Raw genomic sequence first — 19,033 nt, 5'->3', positions numbered from 1 at the left:
AATATCAGAACAGATACATTTGAATTAGTAATTGAAAATAGAAGTTTGATGATATTAGTGATAGTTGCATTAGTATGTATCGTACTGTGTGTGCAAAGAAGTTATATAATTTTCTTGGTTTATAGATTCAATTCTATGTGTGCCCCCTCCATCCCCCACAAGGCTGTTGTTTTTCTGTTAGGATAATGATTCTCTCCTGACCTCTTTTTAGAGTTTAAAATAAATAGAGATGAGAGATCTGTAAGTGTTGCATTGGGACCATTAAGAAAAAGCTAAAGACTTGGTACTTTATGCTCAATTTATCTATCATGCCTGCAAAACTAGAAATATATGTTCTGCAGTCCAATTTGGCTTCACGAAACAAACTTGTGATTCTCAGCTATTAAGTGAAAAAATGTCCTAGTTAACTTTCTGGAAAATGTTTTTCCAGCTTCTTTTAAGTATCATGAACCACACATTTTAAAACTTTTCATTTACAAAAAGAAAAAAAGCAGCTCACTGTGTTGACACTTTTTACAGCTAGAGAGACAACTGCATGAAGATGAAGAGTTTGCCAGAACATTAGCCATGTTGGATGAAGAACCCAAGACCAAAAAGGTGGTGCCAGGCTGTTTGCACTCTGAATATACAGTACAGATCAGTGTTCCCTTTTAGACCTGTGTAGTCTAGGCTCTGGAGATACAACCATGAATAACTCTTCTAGAGAGAAGCTAAATTATTTTCATTTATAAAAATGTTTTTGGAGAAGCTCATTGAGAAACTTCTTCTTCCTAAAGGAAGGTTGATAGAGCCAAAGCCAACCAAAACCCTTCTTCACAAAACAACAAGTTGTAACTTTTACTTACTCTCTGTCACAAAGGGGTTCTCATATACTTGTTCAGAGAATAACACTTATAAAGATTCCGATGGAATCTAAAGTTTAATAACTTTAATATTAATTACTGTCTTTTTTTTTTTTTTGCGGTACGCGGGCCTCTCACTGTTGTGGCCTCTCCCGTTGCGGAGCACAGGCTCCGGACGCGCAGGCTCAGCGGCCATGGCTCACGGGCCCAGCCGCTCTGCGACATGTGGGATCTTCCCGGACCGGGGCACGAACCCGTGTGCCCTGCATCGGCAGGCGGACTCTCAACCACTGCGCCACCTTTTTAAAAACATAATTTTGCAGTTTCTAGTTAGCTATCTTTAAGATCTGTATTAGGACAGTCTCAAATAATAATGAGTGTATTTTGGGGAATCTCTAAAAGCATCAAGATTTTTTTCATTAAGCACTTGATCTCCAAAAAATTAGCCTTATTTCTGTTGAATACATTCTGTTAATATTGTCATTATCAATATCTGACTAAAAGATTTTACAGCAGGCTGGTGTAAGTAGGGTATGGTGGGGACTTTGTCATTTGAAAAGCCTTACTTCATCTAAAGGCATTTAAATTAGAATTACTTAAAAAATATGCTGTGTCATGCACCCCAATTTGTGACCTCTTTGTAAAATGGAGAGTTTTGAAGGAGCAGTGAAGGAGCATTTTTTTCTCTTGAGAAAATACTCTTTATTTTTCTTTTGATCTTTAGATTGTTTTTAATTTAGTCTTTTGGGTTTAGATTTTAGTTTTTAACTGCATAATGCTAACAATTTGAGCATGGAGATGAAACCAGCAGAAACAAGTCTTTCATTTTCAGACTCGCAAGTGGGGAACAACTGGCATAATTTTTTATAGATGTATTTTTTATACCCTTTCATCTGTTTCCTCATCTGTAAAATTAAAAGTAATAAAACATGTTTCATTTGCCCCAGAAATTTTGTGTATAAATGAATGAAAATTTATTGTATTGTTCCTCTACTTTGGAAGATGACCCTTAATCTTTGGTTGATTTTAACAACATATTTTGTGGTAATAGTTTTCCTGTTATTTGTCACATTTGACACCTTTTACGTTTTCTTAGGCTCAAAAGGACCCAGGAGAGAGAGAGACGTTTTCATCTATACAAGCCAGCTTATGTAAAGCAGAAAAACCTAAATATCCTCATAAAGGTAAAACTAGCAGAAAAAAGTAAGCTGGAACACTTATCTTTATTGAAGAAAATTCATGTAACCATTTTTAAATGTTCTGTTCAGTAATTGCCTGGTATTCTTAGATAGATATTTCATAGGAGTACTGGAGCATGTTCTACTTAGATACCTGGACAGCTGTTTGGATATTAGTTGGTGTAGAATGCCTGTCTGCTCTGATTACGAGAAATGTATCGTAGCTCTTGGCTTCATGTTTATTTCCAAGTGTAGTGCAACTGTGTGGACTTCAATACATGAAGACAAAGGACTAGATGTTTCAAGCTCATAGAGTTGGCTCATAGTTGTCCAGGTCATCTGAAGCTCTTCTGCTGGTTGTCTGGAGGTTTTAGTTTTTTTTTTTAGTGGTCCTGATATCTAACCATCTGTTAATATAGATGGGCTTAATCTTATATCTGTTCATATAATTTTAGTCTTGAAATCCCAAGATTCTTTCAGACTTTATTACAAACAGAATTTTTTATGTGACATATTTTAATTAGCAACTTTTCTCTGTGTGAATTTCAGATCATTGACGTTTATCTGTGGAATAAAGTCCATGTTCTCAGATGTAGTTTACTGTATTATTTCAGTTAGTGAGTAATTTATATTTAAAAAGGCAGATCCCTTAATTTGAACTGGTTATACAAAGAAGTAATATACAGATGTTTAATTTTTATTTTTTTATTTTTTTTTTATTTTTTTTTTTTTTTGCGGTACGCGGGCTTCTCACTGTTGTGGCCTCTCCCGTTGCGGAGCACAGGCTCCGGACGCGCAGGCTCAGCAGCCATGGCTCACAGGCCCAGCCGCTCCGCGGCATGTGGGATCCTCCTGGACCGGGGCACGAACCTGCGTCCCCTGCATCGGCAGGCGGACTCTCAACCACTGCGCCACCAGGGAAGCCCGATGTTTAATTTTTAAAAATAAATGTTCTGTATAAACTGAAGAACTAAAATCTTAATGTGCGTGTTATGAAGTCACCATATGACGTTGTGTCCTACTAAGATTATTCAGTTGAAAAATGAAAAAATAATCTTGATATTGGGTATCATTTTCCAAAAACAACAATTATAATCTTTTCTTTCTTCCTAATAAAAACAGAACAATTTTCAGATGACAGAAAGAACTGCAGTCCTAAGAAGCAAACTAAATGTGAAAGTTCAAAAGAATCTCAGCAACATTCCAGGTCATCCACTCATAAAATAGGAGAAACTTCTTCTCCAAAAACCAGTTCCAAGCTGGCACCATTGAAAAAAAAAGAAGAAAGTTCTAATAAAGAAACAGAGCCTATGGCCTCGAGAAGAAAAGAAAATGCCGTTGAGTTAAAAGAGACAAGAACTCCTAAGAAAATCAAAAGTTCTCCAGCTAAAAAAGAGGTATAAATTTTCTAAAAGCATATCATTTGGGGGCTGTGTGTTGATCTTGGTTTGATTGTTTTCAAGTTTTATTTCTAACTTTATAAGTCATTATAGTACTTTAAAAATATATTTATTTATTTATTTTTGGCTGCGTTGGGTCTTCGTTGCTGTGTGCAGGCTTTCTCTAGTTGTGGCGAGCAGGGGCTACTCTTCGTTGCGGTGCGCAGGCTTCTCATTGCGGTGGCTTCTCTTGCTGCGGAGCACGGGCTCTAGGTGCACAGGCTTCAGTACTTGTGGCACGTGGGTTCAGTAGTTGTGGCTCACGGTCTCTAGAGCGCAGGCTCAGTAGCTGTGGCGCACGGGCTTAGTTGCTCCGTGGCATGTGGGATCTTCCTGGACCAGGGCTTGAACCCATTTCCCCTACATTGGCAGGTGGATTCTTAACCACTGTGCCACCCGGGAAGTCCCCCTTTTCATTTTTTTTGCTTGGGGCTAGCAACTTGGCTTATACACCCAATCTACCCTGAGGTATGTGCCTTTAGAGAGAGTCAAAAGGTTTGAGAAGGGCTGATGGCAGGGATGTTTATAAGCCAGGCACGTGTAAATTGGGGAGTACCTCTGTAGCTAAAATTGTTAATATCAGGACCAAACACTGAAGTGACTTAATGTTTATTTATTGATATGTATTTTTAATTTTACATTAAATTTGCATGACTTTATTCAATTTCCTCTCCTCTCCCCAAAGTCTATAAGTCCTGAAGATTCTGAAAAGAGACGTACTAATTATCAAGCTTATCGAAGCTACTTAAATCGAGAAGGTCCCAAAGCTCTGGGCTCCAAAGAGATACCAAAGGTAAGAGTACTGAGAGGGTATGTCATGGCCTCTGGCCTGTGGGTCCATGTATGTATTTACTATGTTTACAGTAGCAGAGAATTAATAATTAAAAATGAACAGAAAAGCCTTAGTCACCATCTTTACGAATTAGGAGATAGGCTACGGCAGTCACAAGATTAATGCTCTTTGCCTTCATGGTGCTTATAGTCTAACTCAGGAAAGAGACACTAAGTAAATTATTATTTATTATATTGTGATATGTGCCATAAGGGAAAAATCCGAGATTCTTTTAGGGGGTGTGACAGAGGAACCTGGCCCTAAGAGGAGTTGTAAGTGGGGGAAAAGTATGACCAGATTTGCATTTCAAGGAGAGCACTCTGGCTGCTGAATATAGAGTGCAGTGGAGGGGGAGGAATAAATATAGGGAGATCAATTCGGGGAGATGGTGAGAAATAATAGTGACTTGTCTAGGCTAGTAGCAGTGAAAGGGCTGAGAATTGAAGTAGCTTCAATGGAAGAGGCAAAATCTATAGGACTTGGCTCTCTTTGGTGCATGTCTTTTGTATTATATCAAGTGAACTTTCCAATCAAGAGATTATGTGCTGTTGCCTTTAAGTTGCTCGCAGGTTGTTAGATTTACTATCATAAGGTAAACAGCCAGAGAGAAGGGCAGGAGCTCAAACTTGTTTAGTTTTTTCAGAATTGAAACTTTCATTTTTTAAGGATAGCAAGATATTCTGTAGGTACATTGCATCTGGTTGTTAAAGTGTTACAAGTTAACTAGTAGTTTAAATATTTAAAAACATGAGAATAGTATGAATGGATAATTTTAATACACTTTCCTAACCACGTTGGATGTATATTTTTTATTGCTGGTTTTATAAGTTTATTAAATGTTAACCTACATAAGAATTTCTCAGGATTTAATTTGTTCCTGCTTATTTGCTGTGAATTTCCTGTAAATTTTTTCATGCTGAGATTATTTATGATGTCTAATGAGAAAAATCAACTTCCTGCGGCTTTGATGCCAAATATTTCTTTGGAAAGCTGCCATGTAATTTCCTCTCTGCTTGAACACTTTGGTTTTTAGGGAGCTGAAAATTGCTTGGAAGGCCTTACATTTGTAATCACAGGAGTGCTGGAGTCCATTGAACGAGATGAGGCCAAGTCTCTAATTGAGCGTTATGGGGGCAAAGTAACAGGAAATGTCAGCAAGAAAACAAACTACCTTGTCATGGGTCGTGATAGTGGTCAGTCCAAGAGTGATAAGGTGGGTACTGCTGTGTTCTCAGCACAGTGAAGTAGGCTGCTTGCCTTGGCAGGCTCTTCATGTGACCATATGTAGTAATGTCCTTTACACGGAGTGAGATGAAGGAAAAAAATGGAAAAGTAATTTCTTCACTACATTATTTCTTCTCCACAGAAATGTTGTTTGGCTTTGACCCTGGGATTTTGGTTTTCCAGTTGAAGGCACAGTTCCTATTTACTTGGCTTTCTTAGTGTAGTATTCTAGTCAAAATCTTTTTTTGAAAATAGAACCAAATGCAGTTTTCCTCTTTTTTTAGTCCTAAGTATTCCTATGTATGCTGCTGTGGACTCCATCTTAAGTTTTTTAACTGGAAGATCTTTTCATTGGAAGGTCTGTTGGATAGTATTGCATTTAGTTCCAAGTAATAGAATACCTGACTAACTGTGGTTTTGACAAATAGCTGCTTATTTCCTTACCTTATGAGAATTTCAGAGGCAGGCAGTTGCGGGGGATGGTTCAGCACCTCGGTGATGTAGCTAGACTTAGTGCCATCCTCCACTTCTGTCTTCATGCACGTTGCCTTGTGTTGCAAGGTAGCTGCCACTCTCGAGTTCACATATAAGGCAGGAAATAGGGAGCAGTGACAAGATGTTATACTAGCTGTGACTGACCTTATAAGAGTTTTCCTGGAAACACCTCTTACAGAATTTCACTTAGGTCTCATTGGCTGGAGCTGTCACATGGCCATTCACAGCTATACACGAGGTTGGGGAGGATGAGGACTTTTCTGATTCTCAGACCAATCATAAGTCATCACTTGGAAATGGACACATTGGAGTTCTGTTAGCAGGGATAAGGTGGAGGAGAATGTCTGCCAGCCAATATGGCTTTGACCCTAGTGGCTTTGACCTTTGTAGTTCAGAGGGAAAGGTAAAGCAATCCACAGAAGTGGCAGTGTGATACCTCAGGTGCCAACCCACCACTCTTAGAGGAGGTATCTGTTATTTTCTTTCTTTTTAGTGATACTTTTTCATGAACATGGTTTTAGAAAATATTCCAGTGTTATCTAATTTACAAATGTGGTTTTTCACCTTCTCACAAGCCTGAGAATCATATTTTTTTTTTTACAGAAAGTAATGGTTTCAATGATTTGCATTTTTAATTAATAGGCAGCAGCCTTGGGAACAAAAATTATTGATGAAGATGGCCTGTTGAATCTGATTCGAACTATGCCAGGCAAGAAGTCCAAGTATGAAATAGCAGCTGAAGCTGAGGTTTGTATACAATGAACTTGACTTATTTAAGTTGGTGTATAGCAACTTCCCTGTTTCATAGAGACATTTCTTGGGTGGATGCAGGTCTGTGGGCTAAAAAATTAACTTTTCTTTCTACCACAAATGAACTTACCTTATTTCCTTTTGAGTGGTGAACTGTGCTGTAGGCTGTTGTCTGTGATGTGTTTCCTTACCTTTCTCAAAGGAGTATGAGGAGGGAGAGGGGACCTTGTATTGCACTTACCATATCTACTTAAACCGTCCGTATTTTCCATATTCTTGTGATAACATTGTGCAGAGGTTCTTGCTTAAGAGTTCTTTGAAGGATATACTATAGGTATCAGCATGATAATATTTTCATTTAAAACTATATTAGGACTTTTCCAGTTGTGACAGAAACCAAGCCGATATTAGCTTTAGCAAAAAGGGAAAAATTTTGACTCACATAACTAAACTCTGGGCAGTAGGATGTAGGAACTACTGCATGTACAGACTGCAGTGCCTTTAGGACCCTTTTAGTTTCTGTCTCTCTACTTCTCCTAGTGTTAGCTTTATTCATTTCCACTATATACAGGTCTTTTCCGTGTGTAGGACACAGGGGTGCCAGCAGCCCAAGTTTAATGTCCCCAGCTCTGTCACCCAAGTGGTGAGGTGGTCTTCCGATTTATTCCAGTTAGAAAAATCTTGGGGAATGATTTGGATTAGCCTGTCATCAGTGTCCCCTAATGTTGACAGCTTAAATAGCCATAATACAGTTATCAAAACCAGGAGGTTAACATTGATGCCATGCTGTGAACTTCACAATTCCCCCCCGTTATGCTTAGGATCCCACACTGCACTGAGTTGTGTCTTCTTAGTCTCCTCCAATCTATGATAGTTCCTCAAGTCTTTCCTTGTCTTTTTATGACCTTGATTTGATGAGTACTAGTCAGTTGTTTTGTAGAATGTCTCTCAGTTTGGGTTGTTGATGTTTTCTCATGGTTAGATTGAGGTTATGCATTTTTGGCAAAGAAGACCACATAAGTGATACCCTGTCCTCCTCAGTGCATTGTGTCAGCTGTGCATGATGTCGATATGTCTTATTACTGGTGATGTTAACCTTTATTACTTGGTTAAGATGATTTCTGCCTGGTTTTCCCACCAGTGAAGTGACCGTTTTTCCCCTTTGTAATTGATAAATATCTTGGGGAGATACTTTAATACCTTGTTGTTCCTCAAACACTCACCCACTAATTTTAGCACCCACTCACTGATAAAGAGACACTTTTTTTTTTTAACATCTTTATTGGAGTATATTTGCTTTACAATGGTGTGTTAGTTTCTGCTTTATAACAAAGTGAATCAGTTATACATATACATGTGTTCCCATATTTCTTCCCTCTTGTGTCTCCCTCCCTCCCACCCTTCCTATCCCACCCCTCTAGGTGGTCACAAAGCACCGAGCTGATCTCCCTGTGCTATGCGGCTGCTTCCCACTAGCTATCTATTTTACGTTTGGTAGTGTATATATGTCCATGCCACTCTCTCACTTTGTCACAGCTTACCCTTCCCCCTTCCCATATCCTCAAGTCCATTCTCTAGTAGGTCTGTGTCTTTATTCCCATCTTACCCCTAGGTTCTTCATGACCTTTTTTTTTCTTCTTAAATTCCATATATATGTGTTAGCATATGGTATTTGTTTTTCTCTTTCTGACTTACTTCACTCTGTATGACAGACTCCAGGTCCATCCACCTCACTACAAATAACTCAATTTCGTTTCTTTTTATGGCTGAGTAATATTCCATTGTATATATGTGCCACATCTTCTTTATCCATTCATCCGATGATGGACACTTAGGTAGCTTCCATGTCCTGGCTATTGTAAATAGAGCTGCAGTGAACATTTTGGTACATGACTCTTTTTGAATTATGGTTTTCTCAGGGTATATGCCCAGTAGTGGGATTGCTGGGTCGTATGGTAGTTCTATTTGTAGTTTTTTAAGGAACCTCCATACTGTTCTCCGTAGTGGCTGTATCAATTTACATTCCCACCAACAATGCAGAGGCACTTTTTTTTTATTGAGACATTATTCACACATCATAAAATTCACCCTTTTAAAATGTATGTTAGTGGTTTTTAGTATATTCACAAGATTGTGCAGCTGTCACCACTGTCTATTCCAGAACATTTTCATCACTCCCCACGGAAATGCTACACCCATTAGCAGTCACTCTTCATACCCACCCCTGGCAGCCACTACTCTACTTTCTGTGTATGAATTTGCCTGTTCTGGAAATTTTCTATAAAGGGAAACATGTAATATGTGGTCTTTTTTTCTGGCTTTTTTCACTTAGCATTGTGTTTTCAAGGTTCAGCTATGTTGAAGTATAAATCAGTGCTTCACTCCTTTTTATTGGTGATTAGTATTCCATTGTGTGGATATACCACATTTTGTTTATTTGTTCATCTGTTGATGGCCATTTTGGGTCGTTTCCATTTTTTTGGCTATAATAATATAATTATTTGTATATATAAAATATAATAATGCTGCTATGAATATTTGTGTACGAGTTTTTGTGGAGGAATTAAATATTAACTAGTCAGAAAACAAATTCTTAATCCTTTACCTTTTTTTAAACTGATTTTGTAATACTTATTACTTTCAAAAAACTAATATATTCTCATTTTTAAAATTGTATTTGGGTGCTTTTTGGTGTGCTGTTAATTTTTTTAAAGTTTGGAAGGTGGGGATTTCCACAAATAGCAGGGTCCATTGTGAAAAGACAGACCCAGGTTGGGTAGCTCATTTGGATATCTCAGATTGCTCTCTAGAGTACATTTAGAAGGATAGAAATTCTCTGTAACTCATCAGGTTTCTTTTTTCCTCCAATTTTTAAGATGAAGAAAGAAAAATCCAAATTGGAAAGAACACCCCCAAAAAATGACCAAGGAAAAAGAAAAATTAGTCCAACTAAGAAGGAATCAGAATCTAAAAAGTGCAAACTGACTCCCAAAAAGGCAAGCTCTATAAAGTCAATAAAAAAGGAAACAAGTATGTTTCAGAGAGGCCTGGACTTCAAGGAGCAGGTGGCTGAGGAAACAAATGGTGACAGCTGGGCTAGGAATTTGGCTGATGACAGCAGTGAAAACAAAGTGGAAAATTTGCTCTGGGTGGATAAATATAAGCCAACCTCGCTCAAGACCATAATTGGACAGCAAGGTGACCAGAGCTGTGCCAACAAACTCCTACGCTGGCTCCAAAACTGGCGCAAGAGTCCATCCGAAGATAAGAAACACGGTGATTTTACAGCTTCATTCATTTTTCTGTGTGTCTGTCACCATGTCATTGCTCAGTGACACATGTGTTAGGAAGTGTAGTAGTTGGTTCATTGATCTCTCAGCAAGCATTTATTGAGAGCCTGCTCTGAGCCTAGGTGCTGTACTAGACTCCAGGAGTGCTATTGTGAACAAAACACAGTCCCCTTTAAGGCACTCCCGGTCAGTGAGGGAGACGTAGATAAATCAGTAATTAAAATGTATTGTGCTAAGTACTGTTACAGGGTTAAGTATAGGGTCCTCAGGGGGTGGAAGTGCATGGTCAGGGATTCCCATCCCTAGAGGAAGAGATATCTAAGCTAAGACTTGGAAACTAAGAAGGAGTTAGCTAAGTGAAGGGAGGGGTGTGTCAGGTGGGAGAGCATACATGTACCAAGGTCCGAGACATGTGAGACCAAGACCCCTGAGAGGGCCAGAGAGACTTGGGAGGAAAGGTGCAAATAAAAAGCTGAGGCACGCTTATGGAGTAGGCAGCCTGAAAATCCCAGTAGCATGTTTGCTTTTGGTAGGCACGGAAAATGAACAGTTGCAATATATATTTAATGTCCAAAGTGTTTATTATTGGAACTGAAGTTTCCAATCACAATGTTAGTAGTGTTGTCTTGAGCTCCAGCCACAGCCCTGGGTGTTACTGTGTGAGAAATAAGAGGAAAAATTTAGTGAGCATCATAGTGAATTCCCAAAGCAATGAGTGGATTATTAATGTCTAGGTGGTCACTAGACATTGGCCAAGAATGCCAGTTTATTTTATTTATAACAGTTAGATAATATAATTGCAATAATACAGGGTTAAACTTAAGCTGACCCCTCTTCTCTTTCCAAAACCAAATAAAAGGTGGTATAAGTGCTTTGTGTACCTAGAGAAGACTTTTTAAGGCTTCAGGTCCGTTTTCCCATGTCTGAAGTAGGTTTAACCATCTCTCTCTCAGTCCTTGTATATGAATTGAGAACCCATTATGTGCCAGGTCCCCACGTGATAAGGGGAGGAGTTGAGCTGGGCAGGATAGTTGCAGATACAGCATCTTCAGTTCATTCTTTTTGTGATCATGTAGGTGACTGTGCTTGTTAGTATTTACTGAGACATGCCAGGCTCTGTGCTCAGCATGTCCATCCTCACAACATGCCCGCTAGACGCATTACTATTGTTAACTTCATTTTACAAAGGAGGAAACAGACACAGAGGGGCTAAGTCACTTCTGAAGTTCTCCCAGCTGCTGGTGAGCGGTAGAATTAGGATCAGAGCCCAGGTAGTGTGCTCCATGACTTGTGCTTTTGTAGGAAAGGAAACTCATAAGATGATTGTTTCAGATCAGGGTTTTAAAGTTAGTTTTTGTGTTTTATTTTGAGTGGAGGTGAGGTAGGGAGTAGAATTTCACTAAATGCTCTGGAAACTGTTGTTTATACTTTGTAAAAAGTATTCTGCAAATTTCGAACTAAACTGGAGGTGCTTCTGATGCGAACTTTATGCAGTTATTCCTGCCATTCCTGCATTTCTGTTAGGTAATAGAAGTTAACATTCTGGAACTTCTTTTTTCCTAGCAGCAAAGTTTGGTAAATTTGCTGGCAAAGATGATGGCTCCAGTTTTAAAGCTGCATTGCTCTCAGGCCCTCCTGGTGTTGGCAAAACAACCACAGCTTCTCTGGTTTGTCAGGTGGGTATTCTGTCATTACTTTTCTAAAATCAAACCTCTAGAATTTGCTTTGGTTCTGGGCATATTTGTCATTTTCATCCTTTTTTTTAATATTGGTAATTATAATAATAGGTGATCCTCACTTGTGTGTCAGACAGTGTGCAAATAAGCCCTTGGGTGTATAATCTTATAGATAATATGTCTTACAGACTCTTATAGATACAGATATCTTATATGCCCTTGTAGGAAGAATTGTGTGTACTCAATATAGGTACTGTTGCCATCCTCATGTGACAAACGAAACAGGCTTATAGAGGAGGGTGGTGGCACAGTGTGAACCCAGGTAGTCTAACTCTTCACTGCTATGGGATCCTGCCTTTGCTCTTGTTGTCTCTACAGCTGCCATATCTCTGGACAATGAGAGGACGAGGCACTAGAGCCAACCAGGGCTCATGTATCAGGATGGTATGAAACGATACATGAAATAGTATCAGCATAATAAAATGAGAGGTTTTAAACTTACTTTAAATTTATTGCTGGATTGGAACTTCCCTGTTGGCACAGTGGTTAAGACTCCATGCTCCCAATGCATGGGGCCCGGGTTCGATCCCTGGTCAGGTAACTAGATCCCACATACATGCCGCAACTAAAGAGTTCACATGCCGCAACTAAGGAGCCTGTGTGCCGCAACTAAGACCCGGTGCCACCCAATAAATAAATAAATATATATTTAAAAAATTTATGGCTGGATTTCCCAACCCTCTGTTGGATAGTCTGGTGGTTTCATTTAGTCTTTGTTGTATGGACCAGACCATAAATTTTTAGTTGGTGTAATAACTATATTTTCTACTCTATTATTTCTATATTTCTATATATAATATAGAAACTATATTTCTACTCTGTTATATCTAATATAAAAAATATATTTTCTACTCTATTATTTAACATTTAGAAAAACAAAAAATTTTTTCCCTAGTCTTTACAATTGTGAAGATGGCTTTTTTTTCCCTTTATTATTATCATTACTTTTTTTTGTGTGTGTGGTATGCGGGCCTCTCACTGTTGTGGCCTCTCCCGTTGCGGAGCACAGGCTCTGGACGCGCAGGCCCAGCGGCCATGGCTCATGGGCCCAGCCACTCCACGGCATGCAGGATCCTCCCAGACCAGGGCACGAACCCGTGTCCCCCGCATCGGCAGGCAGACTCCCAACCACTGCGCCACCAGGGAAGCCCTATCATTACTTTTTTTGGGAATTGAATTACGGTCTTTCATAATGCCTTATGATCAACATAATGATCAATTTTGGGAAATCAGTCCAAATTACTTTTCACAATTTGCCAGGAAGATTGTGTATCGGGATAGTTTGACAAAGAATGATTGAACTCTGTAGTTTATCTTGAAGAGTCAATAATTACTTTTTGGTATCTTAATAAAGATTAATTCTAGATCTACTATTGAAATTTTAGGATGGTTATATTTAATTCTTTTGGGGACTTTAAGAAGCAAACTTCTTAAAATTGCTTGTGTTCAAATATACTCTTCCAGATTAGTGCTATGTGAGCTAAGGTTTTAAGACCAAACTTGTGTGTGTTTACATGTGTGTGGTATGTTATGTATATGATATTTTAAAAAAATCTCTTAATAATGTGAGGCATATTATAGTTAATCTTATTGTCTGTTAGTATCCTACTTTATCTTTTCACCCATGGTTACTTATGTGACTTCTCTACCCACTTTCTTCCTTAATTGCCTTGTTTTTGGGGGGTGAGTTATTAATTTGCATTGTGATAGTAATGGTGTCCAACATTTTGATTAGGAATTGGGATATAGCTACGTGGAACTGAATGCAAGTGACACTCGGAGTAAGAACAGTTTGAAGGAGATTGTTGCTGAATCACTGAATAATACCAGCATCAAAGGCTTTTATTCAAGTACGTGGATTTTTAAACTGTTTTTTTTTGGTGGAGGGGAGAGGTTATGTAAGAAAAACAGGTTAATTTCAATGTTCAGTAACCAGTATTGAACATTATTACTATGTGCCAGGCACCCTTCTAAGTCCTAGGGCTAATGAGAGAATAAGAAAAGCCTCTGACATAATTCTGATAGGACAGTAGTTAACTTTTTTTTTTTTTTTTTTGCGGTATGTGGGCCTCTCATTGCTGTGGCCTCTCCCGCCACGGAGCACAGGCTCCGGACGCGCAGGCTCAGCGGCCATGGCTCACTGGCCCAGCCGCTCTGCAGCACGTGGGATCCTCCTGGACTGGGGCACGAACCCGTGTCCCCTGCATCGGCAGGGGGACTCTCAACCACTGCGCCACCAGGGAAGCCAGTAGTAACTTTTTTTTTTGGTCAGGTCTTAGTGGTTTCTGAGAATGTGATAAAAATGTATATGTGGACATATTTATGCAGATTTTAGAGGATTCAAAAGTGAATCCTGTGAAGAGAGAAAGTTGATAAATAATACAGTGCGATGAGAGAGGAGATAAAGGCTGCAGGTGAAGGAATGATTCTGTTTGAGACATTGGGGAAAACTACCAGTAAAAGGGTGACGTTTGTTCAAAGGGCCTTGAAAAATGAGAAAGAGAATAGTTTGTGGGTGGAAGAGGTTATTTCAGGCAAAGGTGGTAGAGGAAGAGAAAGGACATAGTGTGAAAGTGCCACTGTGTTTCAGGTTGTAGCTAGTGGTCTGGCGTGGCCAGAGTTTATGTGGAAAATAAGATACCCAAATTACAGACTATACTGCATATTTAGAATCTGTGGTATATTGCATGGTCACCTGAATGGTAGAAGATAATAAAAAGAATTTGCTCAGGAAACGTCACTCTTATACGTGATTGGTGGGAGTATAAATCAGTACAGCTCTGGAGAGCAATCTGACAGTATTGCTCAAAGTTGAATTATACATACCCTTTAACCCAGAAAATCCAATTCCTGGAATTTAGCAACTCTTATACTTGTATATATGCAAAATGACAGATATATGTAGGGGTATTCATTGCACACGATTCATAATAGCAAAAGATTGGAGGCATTTCATATTTTATCAGTGGAAAGTGGTTATGATGTATGTGTAAAATGGAATATTTAAATAGCCTTTAATAAATGAGGTGTTCTGTATGTGCAGATAAGGAACAGATCACAAAAACATATTAAATGATAAAACCATGGTGTATATTTTTATGTACACGTTTTTAATATGTATAGAATGTCTCCTAAGGGATATACGTACAGGAGACTGTTCCCATTGTTTGCCTCTAGAAACTGCGCATCCTAGGGGACAGAGGTGGGAAAGAATTTCTTTTCACTGCTTTCTCTTGTGCCTTTTGAATTTCACACCATGGAACTGTGTTACAGAGATACATTTTTAAAGCAGCTGTGTTTGAACAATTGTGATTTTGTTTGTGTCCTGTCCCATTGCTTCTCAACGTGGGGCAGGCGGAGCAGCCCATTCAGTAGGTACGAAACATGCTCTCATCATGGATGAAGTAGATGGCATGGCCGGCAATGAGGACAGGGGAGGAATTCAGGTAATGACAGCACCGTATTTTTGAAGTTTTACTGTTGATTTTTCTTTAAAAAAAAAAAAATATATATATATATTTAAAGAACTAATGATCATGCTGTGATATTTACAGCAATTCAGGCATGTTGCTGAGGAGGTTTTAAAACCTAAAATACATACGTTGTGTGATATTTTGTTGTTCTTTTATAAATTGTTTTTATGTTGCAAATTTGCCTTTCAGGAATTAATTGGCCTGATAAAACATACAAAAATTCCCATTATTTGTATGTGCAATGATAGAAATCATCCCAAGATTCGATCTTTGGTTCATTATTGTTTTGATCTTCGTTTTCAAAGACCTCGGGTTGAACAAATTAAGGTATGATAATTGGAATATTTTTCTCCATCACACTATCCTATATATTTTTGGGTCAGTTTTTTTTTTTTTCATTTTTAAATCTTGACAATATATTGTGTTGTCTAGGGTATGGGAAAGGGTATTTTCATATGTTAATGACAGATGTATAAATGAGTACAATTTGGGGAGGAACTATAGCTATTACAGTTTTGACATAAACGTAACTTTTGAACCAGTGCTTCAAGTTCTGAGCTTTATCAAGGCATATACACAGAGAAAATATTATTTCTTTTTTGTTTGTTTGTTTTTTATACTGTAGGTTCTTATTAGTCATCAACTTTATACACATGAGTGTATACATGTCAATCCCAGTTGCCCAATTCAGCACACCACCATCCCCATCCCACTGCGGTTTTCCCCCCCTTGGTGTCCATATGTTTTTTCTCTACATCTGTGTCTCAACTTCTGCCCTGCAAACCAGTTCATCTGTACCATTTTTCTAGGTTCCACATATGTGCGTTAATATACGATATTTGTTTTTCTCTTTCTGACTTACTTCACTCTGTATGACAGTCTCTAGATCCATCCACGTCTCAACAAATGACTCAATTTCATTCCTTTTTAGGGCTGAGTAATATTGCATTGTATATATGTACCACAACTTCTTTATCCATTCGTCTGTCGATGGGCATTTAGGTTGCTTCCATGACCTGGCTATTGTAAATAGTGCTGCAGTGAACATTCGGGTGCATGTGTCTTTATGAATTATGGTTTTCTCTAGGTATATGCCCAGTAGTGGGATTGCTGGATCATGTGGTAATTCTATTTTTAGTTGTTTTTTTTTTTTCTTTTTTGCGGTACACGGGCCTCTCACTGCTGTGGCCTCTTCCGTTGTGGAGCACAGGCTCCGGACGCGCAGGCTCAGCGGCCATGGCTCACGGGCCCAGCTGCTCTGTGGCATGCGGGATCTTCCTGGACCAGGGCACGAACCCACGTCCCCTGTATCGGCAGGCAGACTCTCAACCACTGCGCCACCAGGGAAGCCCCCTATTTTTAGTTTTTTAAGGAACCTCCATACTGTTCTCCATAGTGGCTGTATCAATTTACATTCCCACCAACAGTGCAAGAGGGTCCCCTTTTCTCCACACCCTCTCCAGCATTTGTTGTTTGTAGATTTTTGATGATGCCCATTCTAACTGGTGTGGGGTGATACCTCATTGTAGTTTTGATTTGCATTTTTCTAATAGTGATGTTGAGCACCTTTTCATGTGCTTCTTGGCCATCTATATGTCTTCTTTGGAGAAATGTCTATTCAGGTCTTCTGCTCATTTTTGGATTGGGTTGTTTGTTTCTTTAATATTGAGCTTCATGAGCTGTTTATATATTTTGGAGATTAATCCTTTGTCCTTTGATTCGTTTGCAAATATTTTCTCCCATTCTGAGGGTTGTCTTTTCGTCTTGTTTATGGCTTCCTTTGCTGTGCAAACGCTTTGAATTTTCATTAGGTCCCATTTGTTTATTTTTGTTTTTATTTCCATTACTCTAGGAGGTGGATCAAAAAAGATCTTGCTGTGATTTATGTCAAAGAGTGTTCTTCCTTTGCTTTCCTCTAAGAGTTTTATAGTGTCTGGTCTTACATTTAGGTCTCGAATCCATTTTGAGTTTATTTTTGTGTATGGTGTGAGGGAGTGTTCTAATTTCATTCTTTTACATGTAGCTGTCCAGTTTTCCCAGCACCACTTATTGAAGAGACTGTCTTTTCTCCATTGTATATCTTTGCCTCCTTTGTCATAGATTAGTTGACCATAGGTGCATGGGTTTATCTCTGGGCTTTCTATCTTGTTCCATTGATATGTGTTTCTGTTTTTGTGCCAGTACCATATTTTCTTGATTACTGTAGCTTTGTAGTATAGTCTGAAGTCAGGGAGTCTAATTCCTCCAGCTCCGTTTTTTTCCCTCAAGACTTCTTTGGCTATTTGGGGTCTTTTGTGTCTCCATACAAATTTTAAGATGATTTGTTCTAGTTCTGTAAAAAATGCCATTGGTAATTTGATAGGGATTGCATTGAATCTGTATATTGCTTTGAGTAGTATAGTCATTTTCACAATATTGATTCTTCCAATCCAAGAACATGGTATATCTCTCCATCTGTTGGTATCATCTTTAATTTCTTTCATCAGTGTCTTATAGTTTTCTGCATACAGGTCTTTTGTCTCCCTAGGTAGGTTTATTCCTAGGTATTTTATTCTTGTTGTTGCAATGGTAAATGGGAGTGTTTCCTTAATTTCTCTTTCAGATTTTTCATCATTAGTGTATAGGAATGCAAGAGATTTCTGTGCATTAATTTTCTATCCTGCAACTTTACCAAATTCATTGATTAGCTCTAGTAGTTTTCTGGTGGCATTTTTAGGATTCTCTATGTATAGTATCATGTCATCTGCAAACAGAGACAGTTTTACTACTTTTTTTCCAACGTGTATTCCTTTTTTTTCCTTTTCCTTCTCTGATTGCCGTGGCTAGGACTTCCAAAACTATGTTGAATAATAATGGTGAGAGTGGACATCCTTGTCTCGTTCCTGACCTTAGAGGAAATGCTTTCAGTGTTTCACCATTGAGAATGATGTTTACTGTGGGTTTGTCATACATGGCCTTTATTATGTTGAGGTAGTTTCCCTCTATGCCCATTTTCTGGAGAGTTTTTTCATAAATGGGTGTTGAATTTTGTCAAAAGCTTTTTCTGCATCTATTGAGATGATCATATGGTTTTTATTCTTCAATTTGTTAATATGGTGTATCACACTGATTGATTTGCATATATTGAAGAATCCTTGCATCCCTGGGATAAATCCCACTTGATCGTGGTGTATGATCCTTTTAATGTGTTGTTGGATTCTGTTTGCTAGTATTTTGTTGAGGATTTTTGCATCTATATTCATCAGTGATACTGGTTTGCAATTTTCTTTTGTTGTAGTATCTTTGTCTGGTTTTGGTATCGAGGTGATGGTGGCCCTGTAGAATGAGCTTGGGAGTGTTCCTTCATCTGCAATTTTTTGGAAGAGTTTGAGAAGGATGGGTGTTAGCTCTTCTCTAAATGTTTGATAGAATTCACCTGTGAAGCTCTCTGGTCCTGGACTTTTGTTTGTTGGAAGATTTTAAATCACAGTTTCAGTTTCATTACTTGTGATTGGTCTGTTCATATTTTTCTGTTTCTTCCTGGTTCAGTCTTGGAAGGTTATACCTTTCTAAGAATTTGTCCATTTCTTCCAGGTTGTCCATTTGATTGGCATAGAGTTGCTTGTAGTAGTCTCTTAGGATGCTTTGTATTTCTGCAGTGTCTGTTGTAACTTTTCCTTTTTCATTTCTAATTTTATTGATTTGAGTCCTCTCCCTCTTTTTCTGGATGAGTCTGGCTAATGGTTTATCAATTTTGTTTATCTCAAAGAACCAGGTTTTAGTTTTATTGATCTT

General features: G+C 38.5%; 1 protein-coding gene across 1 annotated transcript in view; it reads left to right on the top strand.

The window, feature by feature from the left end:
• The window catches only part of RFC1 (replication factor C subunit 1), an 82,666-nt gene that overhangs the window by 51,356 nt on the left and 12,277 nt on the right, over positions 1-19,033 (top strand). Inside the window, exons 7-17 of the mRNA XM_079719426.1 lie at positions 520-597; positions 1,939-2,026; positions 3,143-3,417; positions 4,145-4,252; positions 5,325-5,504; positions 6,653-6,757; positions 9,637-10,036; positions 11,614-11,726; positions 13,522-13,636; positions 15,141-15,232; positions 15,449-15,586. Coding sequence (XP_079575552.1) covers positions 520-597; positions 1,939-2,026; positions 3,143-3,417; positions 4,145-4,252; positions 5,325-5,504; positions 6,653-6,757; positions 9,637-10,036; positions 11,614-11,726; positions 13,522-13,636; positions 15,141-15,232; positions 15,449-15,586 — 1,692 coding nt within the window. The remainder of the gene's footprint in view (positions 1-519; positions 598-1,938; positions 2,027-3,142; positions 3,418-4,144; positions 4,253-5,324; positions 5,505-6,652; positions 6,758-9,636; positions 10,037-11,613; positions 11,727-13,521; positions 13,637-15,140; positions 15,233-15,448; positions 15,587-19,033) is intronic.

The sequence above is a fragment of the Hyperoodon ampullatus genome (genome assembly GCF_949752795.1).
Source record: "Hyperoodon ampullatus genome assembly, chromosome: 1".
NCBI lineage: Eukaryota > Metazoa > Chordata > Mammalia > Artiodactyla > Ziphiidae > Hyperoodon > Hyperoodon ampullatus.
Note: the sequence above shows the minus strand (reverse complement) of the source record. Positions and strands in the feature narration are given on the sequence as shown.